Source organism: Diadema antillarum, unplaced genomic scaffold, assembly GCF_040938485.1.
Source record: "Diadema antillarum isolate AM-2024a unplaced genomic scaffold, OU_Dant_1.0 scf00000028, whole genome shotgun sequence".
In the NCBI taxonomy this organism is placed as follows: domain Eukaryota; kingdom Metazoa; phylum Echinodermata; class Echinoidea; order Diadematoida; family Diadematidae; genus Diadema; species Diadema antillarum.
The window spans coordinates 5,469,363-5,488,033 of NW_027270917.1; the positions used below are offsets into that span (position 1 = coordinate 5,469,363).

At 38.0% G+C, this 18,671-nt stretch overlaps 1 protein-coding gene across 2 annotated transcripts; it reads right to left on the reverse strand.

Moving 5' to 3' along the window:
- Positions 1-2,946: 2,946 nt before the first annotated feature.
- On the reverse strand, positions 2,947-13,998 carry LOC139736977 (uncharacterized). 2 transcript variants are annotated; one of them, XM_071647660.1, is made up of 5 exons: positions 13,613-13,998; positions 8,110-8,405; positions 5,100-7,836; positions 3,882-3,975; positions 2,947-3,049 (listed from the first exon to the last, which is right to left on the reverse strand). In XM_071647660.1, exons 1-5 carry the CDS (start codon positions 13,621-13,623, stop codon positions 3,044-3,046), a joined length of 3,144 nt encoding a protein of 1,047 aa, XP_071503761.1. In that variant the 5' UTR covers positions 13,624-13,998; the 3' UTR covers positions 2,947-3,043. The 2 variants fall into 2 exon arrangements, with proteins under 2 accessions (XP_071503761.1, XP_071503754.1); XM_071647653.1 differs by lacking the exon at positions 13,613-13,998 and having other exon boundaries at positions 8,110-8,505.
- Positions 13,999-18,671: the final 4,673 nt, after the last annotated feature.

An 18,671-nucleotide genomic window follows, 5' to 3' on the forward strand; every position in this document is an offset into this window, starting at 1 on the left:
ATCTGTCATAATCAATCTGCACGTTAGAGTGTCTACGAATAAACAGTCTCTCTTTTTGGGGACTGAATCGAAATGTGTAATTGCACAACCTTTTGCTTCATCTTAGTATCACATGAGTCTGTAGCTAAATCATTTAGGCTGAATTGTTGATCTTGCCGAAATTTCATCAAAAATCTTATATACTTTTAGCGGGCTATTCTCAATGATGTTTGTCGCATTGAACACTTAACAATGAAAATGACATTTTTATTCGGACTCTGATGCCTTGCGTATCAGGATAGCGAGTAACTTAGCAATTCTAGACAAATTGACTCTGAAGCTTGATTCATTTGCTGCATGTGTCACTACAAATAACATTTAAAATTTTCAATGTGTGAAACTGGCAACGTGAAATATCTTCTGCAAAAAAAAAGAAAGAAAGAAAGAAAGAAAGAGAGACTCAAAGTCACTGACTTGATCACTGTTGATTGCACGTCTTTACCGAGAATAGTTAGTATGCACCGCAAATATTGTACATCATTTTCTCAAAAGCAATTCATTTCGAGCACTGCAAATATATTACTTGTCAGAACAATCTGAATTTATCGCTTTGCATCGAATATTCACAATAATTTTGCAGCAACTGAAGAAAGAGAATGACAATAAACAGTATGAACTATACACAAAACTGATACAGACCGACACATGTACATGGTTGGTGCATCCTGATGAAGAAGACTGTGAACCTCACCTCACTCACGGTGATTATTAACATAGCAGGACTGTAGCCGATCAGCCAAAAGGTTATTTTAGAAATCACCCTTTTACACAGACTTTGGTATTAAAATAGTACTTAGACATCTTTGATTGCGCCATTCATTGGAAACTGAGAAGAAACATTCAAGTGATGAGAAAATATAGATATTGTTATGACATAATATCACGCAAATACGCACAATACGACATTTTCTTTCTTTCTTAAGGTTCAGTTACAGTTTGCCCATGCATTTCTTTATCTAAAAGTATGTTTTGTCTCATTGCAAACAAATGACGTGCATTTAAATCTCATCTAAATATGCAAAAGTCACATTGTACTTCGCTTTGTTTTTCATGCAAATTCCATATTGTATTCTTTCGTCGGAAGTGAAATAGAATGAATAATGAAAAATGAAATCAAATGAAATCAAATAAAAACACTGACTTCAACAGGTGAATGACACACCGTAGAAGGCTGACTGGAGGAGAAATTTATCATGGAGAAAGATTGATTTGGACAGCAAATCAACCTGATTCAGCAGACCTAATGCTGTCTTTATAAGATGACACAACTGTCTTTTCCATTATAAAGAGGACATACTAACATGTTTTGTTGAATATCCGCACTGCAAAAACATCGGTGTTAAATTGAACATCATGGATGTGAAATCTAACACCGATCAAGTGTCAATAGAGGACCACACCCACAGGTGTAGAAAGCATGTTGTGATATATGCCGAAAAGTGTTCACCTGGCACTTCGTGGTGTTATTTGATACTGTAGCTGGTGATATTTTTAACGCTGCGCTGGTATTCATTCAACAATGACACCGCATAGTGTTGATTTGGTATCGCTGTTGTTAATGTCAATGGTATAACACCCGTCCAATACGAGACTACACCAACTGGTGTTACTGTGGTGTAAATGTGTTCACATATTCTTCTTTTTTAATCAAGTACTTTATCTTAAAGTTCTTGATCTTCTTGTTGAAGTTCAAAAAAAAAAAACAGTAACTAAATAACTACTCAAGAAACCACAAATTTATATTTTGAAGTGATACCCGGAGGTGTTAATCTAACAGCACAAATGAGCACCGGAAATTTGAAACCATCTCCGTGTTTCATCTCTAACACCGGACTTTTTGCAGTGCAGTATTTCAAAATTCGTGACGGAACACCACAAGGTCAAGAACTTGGATCATGAACTGCAAGTCTTCACGGTCTTTCACGCCAAAAAGCAACAGAAACATGTGCCTACCTAGGCACGGGGCGGAAAATACTGTAGACTGTTCAAACCTGAGAAGTAACGCAATTAACTTACTGCAGTTTGTCGTTAATGAAAACAATATGTGACATGTAGACCTACACAGTCCATGTACCATAACAAATAAAAGATAGTTTGTCTTGTATGTAGATACTAGGGAATATAACAATGACTCAAAGCTTTGAAGTTTCGTCACTCAACAATGGTAGGGACAATGAATGCTGCTTTTAAAAGACGAGTTTTTGCTTATGATGGGTTGAAAAGGCATTTGCATGGTCATCGTAATCACTTGCCACTCTGTTCATATCTCTTTTTCATTTGCTACTATCCATTCCAGACATTATATGAGTATCAAATGCAACGGTGCTGTTGCTGATGTGTTTTCTCTTAAGCAAAGCAGAGAACGCTTTAAAGCATCTTTCACATATAAAATGGCAGTCCCTACTTATCATCGAGTAATACAAAGTACCGGGAAGGAAAGACTTAAAGGCCACAGGGTTAATGCACTTCTATCGCTATGTGCAAGATCGAGAGCAAGTTGCCACATTGATTAGAAAGTAATGTGTAACTCTAATTGTGTGTTATTATGATAAGAATATCTTCACTTTTGTTGTCATCGTTCAACATACCAGTGGTGATTGTACTGAGCGTTTTGAAGGCAGAAAATCTTGACTCGCAGGCCCTTTTTGTGCAGAGTGTTCTGAACTGTTCTGCTTGTCACGCCCGTTTACACTCAATGTCATGAAATCTGACGGCAAAGTTTCTGTCACTTTGTACAAGACTGCAAGCGTTCATTCCAAATACCTCCACAATGTTATTCTCGTAAGAACAAAAAAAAAAAAAAAACAAAAACAAAAAAACGTCAGATGATGAAGACTTGATTGCAGAGGAAAAGTGATTCATGTGTGTGCTGTAACCATGGTAACTGCACACACAAGACAGAATTTGCTCGCGTTTTTGATGCGGTGCTTCGGCGGTCTCATCGTGGCGCCATGACAACACGCATTCCTCGCTCAATGGAGCGCCCTCTCTGCGAGTCCTCGGCTTAATCCTGCATGGATTACGTGACAAAAAAATCAACAAAAACAAAACGAAGAAGTATTGAAAGAGGTAGCTACATTATCGATGAAAATTAGAATTTGACTTACTTAGTATAGTCAATATAAAATGAACCAGTAACAGGTGGTCATTAGAGAAAAAAAATAGCTGGAAATAATGAGCGATGGTTACAAAGATCCACATGTTTAATGATTATAATGAAAAAATGTCATTATGTCCTGTTTTCATTGCTGGCGTGGTGTTAGGAATGCAAAGTGGTATTGTTTCAGAAATAAATGTTGTTTTTCTTTTTATTATTTATGAATCATTCCTTTTATTTCTTTTCTTTTTGTAAATTGGATATTTCTCCAACTACAAGAAAGGAAAGAAAATATCATACAAGCATAGTATTAGATGCAAAATATAATGTTATGCCATGAATACATACTCATTCTTTTTTCTTTCCTTTACAAAATAACATCTCATTGCCGTACACGTTGTGCAAAAAGAGAGAAAATGACTCTGAAGCGAATAGCCTCAGCACGAATATGAAAAGAAATAAAAATGCATATAAGCATAAAGTTTGCAATGCAATAAGGATCGCATTGTTACGCCGATGACATATGTGGAAATGAAACGGAAATAAAATGAATGTGTGCTAACGATATATTTTGCTTGTGTGAGAGAGAGAGAGAGAGAGGGGGGGGGGGTAGTTTGCATCAGTGTGCCCTTGGGCGTGCGCTTGAAATCAAATAGAAGTAATGCATGTGTAATTTGTTTTGATATTTTCATTCGTTAACTGAATGAAGACACTGATAAAACTCTAAGTTTTTGCTAGAACTCACCCCATGCGCTACGTAGACGTGACATCCAGTCGTCTCGACCTCTTTGCAGAGTTGATTAAACTGATCACACTCTCTTGTGTAACAGCGGCTTAGTCTAAAAGCATAAAGGGAAATATGGAGTAACGGAAAACGAAACGAAAACAAAAAATCAAACGAACGATGAAAACCCAACAGAAATATATATTAAAAGAAATCCCGAGTATTGCTGACCCATAGGATAGCACAAGTATCGCTGGAAGGAGTGGAAACTTAGAACTTCTAATAATTGTATTAATATTCTAAATAATAGTAGTTTGCTACTGCTGGCGGGAGAAACATTGCTGCTGATGCGCTCCCAAAGCTGTCACTATGTCTGAAATGTAGGCCTATTAAATTCATAAAGCAAAACTACAGAATGCAAAGGTCTAAACCTCAGGGCTGTTTAGTGAGCGTTTTTTTTTCAAAACGTCAACATTGATTACTGAAACATTTCTCTCATTGATAAACGCACCTTGACTTTTATAAAGACAATGAGACATGTACATTGAATTTCATTCCACTATTGCGCGTTATCTCCGTTCCGTTTATACTTGTATCATCATTCTTAGTAGGTGTGCGCGTGTGTTTGTGGGGGAGGGGGTTGTATGGATCGACGTACAGGTAGCTACCGGTACCCCAAATTTGATATTTTGTGTGTGATGTCAAGTTCGAACGGACAATGAAGCGTTTGTCTTTCCATAGCCGTTATTTCTGAATTAATATAGTGTATATTTCACAGGCTTTCAAATCAATCGTTTCGAAGATAAAACTTCACTTTAAGAAATGGGACACTGGTAGCATCTGGTACACCAAATGTATAAATATGTTTTCATTTAATGTAACATCTAATTCGCATCAGTGACTATAGTCATATTGTATTCGTGATAGGGGAACGTCCAGTCTCCAAAATTTGCATTGAGGTCGATATGCGTCACAAGTGAATCGACAAAATCCAGTTGAGGTTGCAACCAGAAACAAATACATTTGAACTGTATGATAATTATGTGACTTTACTTACACAACTCAGCAATAAATGGAGCTGAAATGGCTCCATCTTCGTGATTATATTGAGAAAACATAAAAGGATGCATAAAAACGTCAACCCCCCCCCCCCTGATATAACTTCTGAATCACATTTCCTGTAAGAACAGGCATCTTCCATTTTGAAAGGTTTTTTAACATTATTCATATCGCACTAACCGAATGACGGTGATATTCCTTTGCTCTCTGTACGCCTCGAGAAGGCTGATGGCCGATTGTGTCCCGAGCGGAACGTGCCACAAGAACAACTTGGACAGATACGTGCATTCCTTCATCGCGTTGCAGAACTCCTCAAATACTCCACTAGTCACGAAACTTTCTGGACGCTCCTTACCGGGAAACCACAATGTAATGTTGCGAAGCATTGGAGTATGACCCATCGAGATAGTGAGAGACTTGACTACCCCACTGACGTCGTGGTTTTGATTCTCTGCGGTAGCGACGTAAAGATCTTCCAGGTTCGGACAATGGCGAAGGAAGTCGGCCAAGCGGAATTCCTTGGAGGTGTAGTTCGTCACCGAGAAATCTCGGAGACTCGTAATGGTACTAATCTCCGAGTAGAACGACGGAAAAAGAGATGGTTTCCCCAGCTGCAGCTTCTCGAGACTGCATGATGCTGACAGAGTTCTAGCAATCTGATGCGAGCCATCTTCATCAAGTGTACATCCCCTGATGGCAAGCGTTTTCAGATTTCTGAAAGCGCAAGATCTGGATTCCTGAACCACTTTGTTGCTGTGTTCTTCATCGATATCCGCTTCTACACTATCACGGACTTCCTCTTCCTCCGATTCTTGATCTGACACCCAATCAGAGTGCTCCATCACCCGGTGATCTTCCGCATGGTCATCCTGGCTGAAAGTTGCCTGTAGGGCACTCAACGCCGGACAGATTTCTGGAAGCTTGAGCAAGACTTCTGTAGACCATTTCGCGTGCAGTACTGGCAGGCATAGCGATTCCATGGCAACCAAACCCTTCTCGGGTATATTCAACAGGCTGCCAACGAACTGCCGACTAACAGTACAGGAATTCATCTCAAGAACTTCAAGATGTTGTTTCCTGGACAGACACTCCACAAACGCTTTGACATGTGGCCCCATTATCCGCGAATGCTCGATGTTGATCTTGGTGATAGACTCAAAGTGAGGTGCATTTAGGGCTTTGACTATCTTCTCGATCTCAAATGGACCTACCCCATCTGTGCTGAGGTATCTGAAAGACACAGTCTGAGTTTCAGGAAGTGCAACCCCAGAGTTGTTCAAGAAGTACTCGAGGGCGTTAAAAGAGTACCCCGAAGGCCTTCCCGTCAAGAACAGCCTGTTTGTCGTGAAAAACTTGGAAAGTCTCTTGTTGGACTTTATCTTTGATTGGCTTTCAAAGTTGCATTCCAGCGATATCTTCTGGTAAGGTGATATGTTGGGCATATGTCTCAATATTTTCTTGGCAGTGTACAGGTCCTCACCACAGGCAAACTGCAACACGTATCTGAACTCAGCAGCTCTGGCCAAAATAAACACATTCTTCAGAGTCTGCACAAATCTCTTCGGTTGTTTCGTGCACAAGGAAGAGAGATAGATTCCGGCACATTTCTCCTGGGCTAATTTATGAAAGAAAGCAATGGCCTCAGTGGATTTTGTTTCTGGGCCACCGGCACCTTGGGTTCCAGTGGCACAAACTTTCTGTCTGACGAGAAGTCCAACAGCACAGGCAGCGTGAAAAACGTCTGGACATTTCTTGAAGTCCTGGGCGGTGAACTGAAGTCGTTTTTCAGGACTTATTAGCCCTTGAAGTGCTATCTTTCCAAGACGCTTTAGGCAGTTTTCCTTATCCAGTCCCACTTCGTTGCCGTTCTGTTTCTTCCTTTTCAGACTCAGTCTCTTCGGTTTTACCGGCCGTCTGACGGAAGATGATTGTTTCTTGTGGTGGTGGCCCCAGAGATAGGTAAAGATGTAATCGAAGAGTTTGCTTAGAGTCACGATGTCTCGCATTTTTTCTCTGCGGCTTTCATCTGCATCTTTCCAGACCTGGCAGAGCATTGCACAGAACAGAGGGAAAGGTGTGACGGTTCTAACAGCAGAATTCTCCCTCAGATAGTCGAAGAGATGATAGGCTTGTTCAAGATCGTGATGGAAGTACCTTTGGATAAATGTCTTTGTGCCTTTTGTAGAGAACCCTTCGATTGCCATGTGTACGTAGGAGTTGGCCAGATGATCTTCCTGAAAATCTGCAGCTTTCCAGGGTCTGCAAGTCACTATCACTCGACAGCCCGTCAAGCGCCTATTCTCGATTATTCTCAGGATGTTCCCAGTGCCCTTGATACCTTGTATGTCAGGCTGGAACTCGTCATATCCATCCAGGACGATCAAGACCTTATCTGGATGACTCTTGACGAACTCTTCTATCTGAAGCGCAGTTATGGCGGTGTCTTCTGGAAGCAGCTGCTCTACCACCGCATCACCAAAGTCAGTGTTTTGACTCACGAATCGGAGTTGTAAACAGAAAAGGAGTGACACATCAACCAGAGGAGAATCTTTAACACCTTCAAGCCAATCGTAGGCAAACTTTGACATCAGCGTCGTTTTCCCACTACCGGCCTTGCCCTCGACGAGAATTCGTCGTGGTTCTGCGTTGTTCATCTTCACAGACAAAATGTCGTTGTAAGAACCGGGCAACGATACGCGTTCCTTGGTTGCACTACTTGTATCATCGGTGAGTAAGCAAACGTCTGTGAAAATAGTATCCATATCTACATGCGACTTTGGATCCCAAGGGACCAGTTGGATCATGCACAGTGAAGTGCGATATTTAGTTGCAAGCTCAGACCGACATCGTTCGACGTTGAGTGCACTGCAGAATTGACCCACGGCGCTCATAACACTGGCGTATCGATCAGGAAAGCCTTTATTAGGTAGATCAAATGAGAAACAAAGAATCAGTGACACACGAGAACTTTCTGTAAACTAAAAACTAACTCGATTCAAAGATAACCTGTTTTGCTCTTGCAGACCTGCACATGGAAGTCTTAGCCTCTGTTCACTTAGCAATGAATGTTGTGCTGATACAATGATAATTCAGTCGTATTTGGTTGCCACATTTTTAATCAGGTCGTAGATAACATTTTTATGGCAGCAAAAACAAAACAATAATAATCCATTTCCTTATTCAGACACACCTCGACATAGTCTGTCGTCCAGACGTCGAAGACCGCATGAGATGAGAGCCGCGCCCAGTTCTCCCCTTTCCTCGCTCTCCACCTTCGTCTCTCGCCACTGCACCAGCGCTCGGTAGACGGCTTCGGAGAAATTCGTGCTGCTCTCCCTCTCGGCCCGAGCCTTGGCCTGCTCGCTGAGGCCGAGTCGAAAGCAGAGCTTGGGCCAGTCGTGCGGGTTGATCTCCTCGGACAACTTCAGCAGCTCGAGCTCGCTTAGGGGCGCCGTGAACGAGACGACATCGTCGATACTGGCAGACCTGGAAATTGAATTCGACATAGGCGTATGAATTCACTGGCAGATTATACCTTGTCTATTTATCTCAATGAAAATTCTGTCTTTATCGAAGAAGCTATAGTGTGCAATGCAGGTATAAAGCTAGCGATATGTTTTAAAATCTATACATACAATGACAAATAAAATCAGTTGAGGTCTAAAGCTCTGTCATACTTTGTGTGTTTATGAAGAGGCGTAGAGGCGTATAAAAATGATATTTTTCTCTTGGGGTCGTGTCAAACCCTGAGCTTATACTCACCTACCATTGAGCATTCTATTCTTATCATTATCAACCTTGTACAAAATCCTGAAAGGGAATTCCAGTGCAGTTGAAAGTTAGTCTGAAAAGAAGGCGTAAAAAATTTCTCAGCAAAGCAATGAAACTTTGATCAAAATCGGATGAAAAATAAGGAAGCTATGACATTTTGACGTTTCGCTAATTTTCAGGAAAACATTTTTGAACAGTCAATATGAATATGCAAATAATGAAATGATGCCATCCATTCACAACTTGTCATATGTAGGTTCAACCTATAGGTTGAACCTACATATGGCAAGTTGTGAATTTTAAAATTTCCAGTTTTTCATTCAAGCCCAATTACGCCCCAGTCTCAAATGGTGATATTTCTAAGTGATCATCATTTTGGAAGTGACTCAACCTGAAATAACATTATGTTTTACATTTTGGTAACAGAAGCATTGAATTTTCATTATTTTTTGTAAAATGGAAAAATGTGAGATGATGACATAAATCACCTCACTCATCAGCATCCGATTTTGATCAAATTTCTATCGTTCAACTCGTAAAGTTTTACTCTTTATTAGACTATAACTTTTAACTGGATTGGAATTCCTCTTTAATGGTGACTGTCCGTATACCCTATACCTTTTACCGGGAGAATGCACAATCAGATTCAGACGGACTGACTAAAAACTTTGCTACAGATTTCGGATGTGAACTGGCCTCACATATATATCCGGGTTAAGTAGAATTTAGACTGTCCGGAAAATGGAAGCTTGTGACAGGATGTAATGCAGCCCCCTGAGACAACAGTAAACGTCCGTCTGTTCTATCGAACTGACATCCTATATGTCCGTCGTGTTCGAATGAATGCGAATATCCATGAGGCCTTCTTTGAAGCCAAACTTATGATAGAAATATGAAAGCCTGGTGATTCGACACTCTTTTTCCCTTAAGAGGAAAAAGCTCCTTCTGTCAAACGTTTAGCCATTTTGATATCGCAACATTCACAGATTAAATGAAATCGTGTACATTAAATCTTTGTTTGTTGTTATGTCAAAGTATATGGCCTGGAGTCTGCGTTGTACGTGAGGAAGAGGGGAGAGGAGAGAGAAATGTTCCCCCATATTAGATTTCCTATATTTTCATCTTTAAGCCCCCCCCCCCCCCGTTTAACGAAATAAGATAATAAAAACGATGATGATAATAATAACAATAACAAATATAGATATCGTTTGTCATGTGTGAGAATTACTTAACCTTATTTCGTGTTGAATAATTTCCCATTCAATTTCACTTCGTCGTAGGCTTTCCCTATCTCTGAGTTAAGTACCTTTTGGCCGGGGATGTTAAAAGCATTATAGTCTGTTGTTTCTCACAGCAGCGATATTGCTAACACACTGCAACAGCAAATCACTTTGCAGGTCACACAATGTCTGCAGTCAAACATAAAATCACAAATCAACGATTATAGTCGAGCATCTGCAAATAACTTAAATTTGCTGTATTGTCCCCTCTACCTTTAAAGGGTTTACCTCACGAGGTAGCCTGCATGTGAGGCTGTGAAAGGACATAGATGACCTTGTATATTAACTTATTAAACAAACACGGACACACACAAAGTCTCATGATTGTGTGTATTGTGTGTGTGTGCTCGCTTGTGTGTCGAGAGCAATGTTTATGATGATTACTTTGTCTTTTGATACAGATATCATCATAGTCATGATGAGTATAACATAGTAATGTTTATCACTTGATACAGATGCAGTGTTATTCCCAGTGTGAAACTTTACATTGGTTACTTTAAGCCTACTTTTTGATGGCATTCGCTCAAACACACATGGCAACTTTCGGTGATCCATACGTTCAGACTTAAAGGAAACCTAAACCCAAAAATAAATGTGAATTGAGCGCAAGCAGCAATACTAGTAGATCACATCAGTGAAGTTTGAAGAAAATTGGATGATCGATTAAAGAGTTTTCAAGTTCCGGTGCCGTCATTGCTGGATAAGAGGACTCGTCGATACACGACGTTATATATAGACAACAGTAAAGAATATAGAAGAATTACACAAAATTTATTTTTTCGTGAAAAGTGCGCATCCCATCGACTTGCTTATGACACATGTTAAGGTCACAATATTATTCCCTTGCTTTCTATACGGGTTAAGTCAATTTCTTTTTTCATTATGCTAGAAGAGTGAAAATATGTTGAATTTTTCTTTATCATATTGTTGTCCTTACATGAACTATAACAGTCTTCATATCCAGCGATGACGGCACCGAAAAAAAATCATAACTTTTTCGTTAAATGTCCCATTTTCCTCAAACTTTCGCTGATGTGCTTTATTGATATTGCTGCTTTCACTCAATTCACATTTATATGTGGGTTTAGGTTTCCTTTAACAGCAATTTACTTGTGGTTTTGCAGTCACGGAAGTAATGGCAGTTTCGTGAAACTTGAGCGGCCTCTGGCGCTTGAGCATATACTGCTTTCAATGCCATCTACTTGAAGGATATTAAGCCGGTAATAGAGAATTATAAGGAACAATTATGGAGTTCTAAGACAGCGAAACTGTAAACATGCATCTGAAATGCAATTAACAAAATAATCATTTCCAGTCATTCACAAAAGTAACGAGACTGATGCGCATTGGTGTACTAGACATTATCATCATTTGCGTTGAGAATAAAATCAACCTTTCATTTTCTGTGAATTGATGTTTGATTTAACAATGTGGTTGTCTCAAAACATTATGGCCAAGAGAATATCAAGTTTAGCAGCATTATAATATATCAAATCACTCAGTACTATTGGTTCTCTTCCAGGACGAGTGTGTATATTAAAAATGGTAGGTTGGGTTAAGTATCGGTTCGTAGGCAGTGGAAATGGCAGAAAAAGATTAACTCATGAACGTAACAGGTATAGCTAGTTCCAACGCTTTGTTATTGTAATCACTGTTTATCTGCGTTCTTTTTAAATTGGTCAAGGCTGTAAACTGTGCAAAGTGTTTGTAGTACATAACAGACGATCATCACTACCCAATCCTTCAAAAACTGTCAACATCACTGCGCACAGTAGTGCGGTGGAAATATAAATACATGTATAGCGGTTCTATTCGTAGTGAAAATTGTCATGGCTACATAACATAAACTATAAAAAGAGCAAGCGTTGGCGAGAACGGTCGAGGAAATGAACTTGCCCCACATACAAAACAATACCTTCTGGTTGATTTGAGCAAACAATGGCTGTAAAAAGGCTCTTGAAAGAAGATGACTAAAAATAAAATCTGGAAAAGTGTATGCCTAGTGGCACATTCTAAAGTAGCCTTAAAGGGATGGTACAGTTTCCGTTGAGATTGGGCTTAAGGTTTCCAACGGCTTTTGATGATGATTTTGTGAAATAATGGGAAACCTCTTCTGAAATAATATTATGATAGAGCATAATTCTTAGAGGAATTTGAAGTTTATTTGATGAAAATTGATTTTGAAATGGCTGAGATATCAAAAGCAAACCAATCCTAATAAAAGGTGGGACTCACCTTTTATTAGGGTTGATTTGTTTTACTTTGTTTTTAGATATCTCAGACACTTCAAATTGGATTTTCATCAAATAAACATTGAATTCCTCTTGGAATCATATCCTATACGCTTTTTAAATTTCCATAAAGTGGTTCACACCACATGCTCTGCGTGCACTTCGCAATAAACAAGACAGGACACAATCTAGTTACGTACACCTTAAAACCTGTAATACAGGACAGTCACAAGATATCTGCCATCCGTTTTTTTTCCCCTCTGGATTGGGTGTAACGGAGGTAACTTCCGGTTCGGTCAGGTGTCCTTTCAAAAACAAAATACCCTCTCTATCTGCAGCGACCAGAAAATTGTCCAGAACACATTCTATAATGTTCATCTGACATTGGCATAGAGAACGTCTAAAATACTATCTTCTGTATAATTGGATTACACCTATAAAAAAGGTAGTGGTAAATAGAGCTGTAGACAGATTTGACTTCTGGTGAATCTGCAGTTTGCTATAGTAGTTTACATTAATTGTGACATATACATTTTTAGACTCATACGCTACATTTGTAATGCGAGCTCACATGATAAATTACTACAGTGAAGATCCGATTATTTTAAGTAACAGGGAGCGATATTCTTTTTAAAGCAGTGACCTTATTTTTCTATTACAAAGTAGAACAAAGATAGGATAGAAACTGGGCACACAGAGAATATTTTTGGAAACAAAATTAAATTCTAATAGATCGCCTACATTATAAAAAAAAAATAACTGACCTTTGACCTACCTAATGCATTACGTCTCCATTATTCACAGTATGACTATTCTGCATAATAATGGAATCATTTTGTTGATGTGGACAGGCTACACCCGTGAATGTGCATGCAGTAACAGATTATTTCAAAAGTAACACCCTGTGCACAATGATTACAGCTTACTTGTAACGTTTTTCTTTTGTGCATTCGGTAGTAGATCGATTTATCTTCTTGAGTCGGTACTTTTACCTTTTTTTTAATCGTAAGAAGAGGTCGACGATTAGGACCAAGCAGGGAGGTGTTCTTCCACCTCCCTTGACCAAGTACACTCACAGTAAGTATTCATGATTGTATAGAGTTACACGCACAAGACAGGAATGCGACAGTAACTGCCACGAATAAATTTGCGTATTTTCATATAATTTCTGACTATAGTTACAGCCCATCAAAATCTAACACATCGCGACATATTACGTTTTCCTTGATTTTTTTTTTTTACTTTTAGAGCAAAATTCTGTGATTAAATTGCACTTTCCAATATAGGGCCCTCAAATAGGGAGTATCCGACAAGCCATGCCTGGCATACATACATACATAACATGCACAAGCAAACAAACAACCAAACAAACACTTAATTAACATTGTTTATTATGACTGCGATTACTCACGCCTTCTTCATTTTTGGTCGTTGTCTCTGCACACACGGAGCCTTACAGATTTACAGCATGTTGGATTCTGAACGAAATCGCCATCACTTTTGCTTCCTCAAACTAATATGCTAGTATGCCCGCAGCGGAACTGGACAGTACACGCGACATATGAATTACAGTTCACCGAGTATAGAGACGTGCGGGCGTATATCCGTCAGCTGTTATCTAAATGCAAGTCCTATAGGGCCTATAGTAGTCAGGCGGAGTTGTGAATCCCGAATTTCTAATCCAACATAATGATTGAAATGATTCGATTCCTCCTAAATGTGATATCTTGATATCTCTTCTTTCGGCAAGCGTGTGCAGAAACGACTCTGACACCTAGGATATTGATAAAGTTGATTTGGCGCTGTGACAGTCTTCTATAATAATGATTACAAGGCTAAATAGAGGAGGGTTCTATGTGTGTTATTAGAATAGGCGAAGTAGACTCTACATTAGCCAACTTTAACGGATATCAGGAACTTCAAAGCGGATGTGACACTTAGGAATGAAGGCATAGTTTCTAGTTTCACTATACAGTCGTTTGATTAGATTTTATTTCCCTTCTCAGGAAGATAGTCTCGGTTCTTGTTTTTGTCTTCTGTTTACCCAAGAATATTTTAATATTTCTACATTGTTGGGTATTCGGACCTTTCATCACAAAATCCAGTGTATACAGCCTAAGTTCAGTAACATGTCTTTGTTTTGTTGATTTTTCAGGAAGCATTACAAAACACGGTAGTATCTAAGGCTTTGCAATTCCTGCGTTGATATTGACCTTTTGTTGTTGTTTCAAATAGAAAAAAAACATGAAGTAAGAGAAAAATGATATTAACCTCGTGTAAATCCCAATTGTCTCTGTTTTGCGTTGTTCTTTCATTTACTAATAATTATAATCAATTGATCTTTAATCATCTGTTTGATTACTTCATGCAGGATAGTATACCACTTGTGTCAATGTTAGTAATGAAACCTATTCTAAACAAGTACAGAATCTGATCATCTTTATTATCGATCATAATTATATCATTATCATACATGTAGTATCGTATAGTATCAATTGGGCTATGCTATGAGCATTGTAAGAACAAAGACAAATTTAAAAAGCTTTTTTTTTCATTGTTAATGTAAGGAAGAATCAAGCCTGCTAAGTGCACCATTTTAAAACTTCAGAATTCGCCTATACTATAGGCCCTATATCCAATTTGGACCCCATGAAAGACCAGCTATTGCAGCTGACTATGGACTATCCAGCCTTCTTATCAGATGGAAATGACACAAACAAACCAGCAAACAAACAAACAAATAAACAAACAAACAATTCGAGAAAATGGAAACGAAATAGAGAGGGAGAGAGACAGACAAACAGAACGAGTGAACAAAAATGCGATGAAAGGATGGCATGTAATTTGCATCGATTTATTGTTATGTTATGTTCGTTCCATAAGTTATAATTTACAATGTGTGTATTATGTATTCTGTATTGTGTTCCATCTTACCATCTATTTCATGACTTAATTTCCCCTTTATCATTTATAATTGTTCTCTTTCACTCTCCGCTTAGAAACGTTGTAATAAGCGCTTTATAAATGATATTCATTATTATTATTACTAGTATCATTATTATTATTGTTATAATTATTATTGTTATTATTATTATTATTATTATTATTATCATTATTGTTATTATTATTATCATTATCATTATTATTATTATTATTAAAGGATGCAGTAGGTAACCAGCATGGGGTTGATGGTTTGTGGTCCAAATGGCAGTCTCGCAGTGTATAAGTTTACATAAAACATAAAGAATTCAAACTCCTGACACGCTTATGCAACAGTAACTCCATGAAAGTAGGCACCCGTATACATGTTGTATGCGTGCATGAATGTATGTACTATGTATGTCTGCATGCGTGTATTATATGTATTATATATACATATATATACATATATACATATACATATATATATACATATATATACATATATATATATATACATATATATACATATATATATATATATACATACATATATATATATATATATATATATATACATATATATATATATATAATGAATACAATCTACTCTATTCTCCATAATTTGACGATAAGTATAAAGTTTATGGATAATTCCACTTTTCCTTTGGTCGTAGATCTGACATTTAAACCCTAATAGTACTTAAGTATTCACGTCATTATCACTCCCATGTCTAAATTGCTATGAGAGCAACTGCTATAGTGTGCAGCATGTGGTTACTTGTTCTCATTTTATCACACACATAAATGCATGTGAGAAGAATCTTCTGAGCCCCGAGTAATAGTCATTCTCTTTTGTTTATCATTACTTTTGGTCTTAATTGTACCCGTGCTCCTCATCCTGTTCCCCTTACTAGGCTTTTGTTGGGACCTACACTCAACAAGCTTTGCTTTTTAGTAGGTTCCATCGTATTTCTCTTCGCATCTTTTACTTTGATTGAAAATGACATCGACCGTTATGTATTACTTTTGTATTCCTATTTCTTCATGTATATATCCAAGCTGGACATTCTGTATTATATTTTGTTATATACCATGTATTTTCCATCGAGAAATACGAAAATAAATTGAAATTGAAATTGAAAAATTTAATCTTTCATTCCGACACTGCATGCGCAAATTTACGAAATAAAAAGATAACTAGGGATTGACTGTTGAATATTGTTGATAACACAAGAGTACAACACAGGTGCATTCTACTCAATCTTCTCGTTTTATTTCATTCTCAAATGATCAATTGACAGGTTGTTTGAAAGAAACCAATTGAATGTGTAACTGCGTTAAATGTAAAATCTTTTATATACAATATTTTATGGCAGACTTTGGCATTAGAAGGTCAGTGTATATTAGATGGGACTGAATCCTCTTACACAGTTATGACGGCTTTATAGATAGGCTGAACTTCACCTAGTGGATACTCTGCTGTGGATGACATTAATTCGAGAATACAAAACATTGAAAGCCATGACAAGATAAAACAATATTTCACAATAGGGAGCTTTAGATTTTAGACGCGCGGACGTTCAAAGGGGAAAAAAAAATGGTCTGAGCGTGCGCAGTAGCGCACGTCAAGTTACTGCGCACGCTCAGACCATTTTTTTTTCACTTTGAACGTCCGCGCGTCTAAAATCTAAAGCTCCCTAATGTAATATCAAAACCTTTATCGTCTTACTATAGTCTTTATGTGTTCCTGATTTTGAGTCATTGACTCACCTGCATTTTGCTCTCTATCTGTTGCAGTTCATGCTCTTCCAGCGAAAATCTATCTTTATTTTGCACGCAGACATTATCTACTAAGTCATTTTGGTAACTAACCTTACATTTGCATCTTTTGATTTTCATAAAGGTCGTTATTGCTACTTCAGGTCAAATCCGGAACCTAAAAATGTTGAAGTCAATCATCTTTTTTTTTTTAACAAACAGACTTCAGTTTAGTGAAGACTAAAGCGCAAACCAACAAAATGAGACAAAAGAAGACAATGACGTCATCATGCTCATGGCAACGAGATTGTGATCCAAATCACTGAGAAATTATAAGTTTGTTTATGACACTGAAATGCAATACTCTGGCTACATTTTCTGATCTCTGATTCCACAAGAGCATATTAGGGCAGTTTTTTATGCTTGATCTCATTTTAGCCCCTCAAAGCGAACTTGAAAATGATGTTAACTTCCACGAAGGAGACTGTTTTGAATATTGGGACAGTTTACGAGGAATAACAATTATCATCTCTCTTTTTACTAACTCGACCGGAAGAACTGCAATGGGTGCAAAATGCAAGCACTATATAGATCAGTTCGCAATTCTCCTCGTTGTTCTCATTGTAGTCCATTACTATGTGCGTTATATTGGTTGCCTGTAAAGCAAAGAATCATAATTGATTATTTAAAACTCTTTTGATCGTGTATAGAACTATTCATGGAACAGGACCCGTGCACATTACAGGACCTTGTAAAGTTAAAATCATCATTTCAAACATTCCACCATCCCTGAAGTTCACGAGATCAAACACTATTGAAATATCCATCAGGGAAATAAAAGCTACTCTGGTGACAGGGCATTCTTGTATGCTGCACCGAAATTTTGGAATAATCTCCTTTCATAAGGCAATCAATTGCAATTAATGAGATGAAGGTCAGGTTTAAAAAGTCCTCTTTTGAAGTAATACATTCTATGTTTGAATTATGTGTCTTGTGATTATTACTTGGTAATGCTCAGTATGCTATATTATTATAGTAGCTGCGTAATATAAATGTTCATTATTATCATTATGAATTGAAAAGTTGAATAAATACGCAGTACCCGCTGCCATAATCAATAAGAACCATCACTGGGTAATGGGCGGAATTAAACTCGGTATAGTCCAGTGGTTATAACGCCTGCCTAGCAGGTCGTTGGTTCGAATCCCACCCGAGTATGCTCATGATTTGAATCATGGTTATTACTCATATACCACTGAGTAATCGGTGTTTATTTACGTCGATGAAGAACAATTCAAATCAATAAGTTGCAATATTCAATGAGTGGAGAATTCGAGTTCAGAGATTTGTACGTCAAAGACACCTTGATGTCTAAACACTGATATCCTATTCGCTTTAGTGACCCCTTCCCTCCCCTACCTACCCCCATTCGATTTAGTGACACCCCCCCCCCCCCCGGCCCCACCCATGCAGACACTGACCAAGAATATAGCTTTGTTGGAAGGGGAGGGGACGTCTCACTGTGATCAAGTGGATATCTTCACATTTGCTCATAATCATGTTCACTCAGGTTATAAAGAGAATACTGATGAATATGCAAACCCTTGTTATGAGAAAGGAAGTTCCCTTGTCACATAGTTCAAAGTTCCTGCGTATATTATTGCTTTCCAAGAAATGATAAAACAGATTTTGAAACAACACATTAATAGCACTACCTCCGAAGAGATTGTTATTTGAAAGTATACTGTACTGTACAGAGCCTCCTATGTCTTTTTTCCATAATCGTTTAG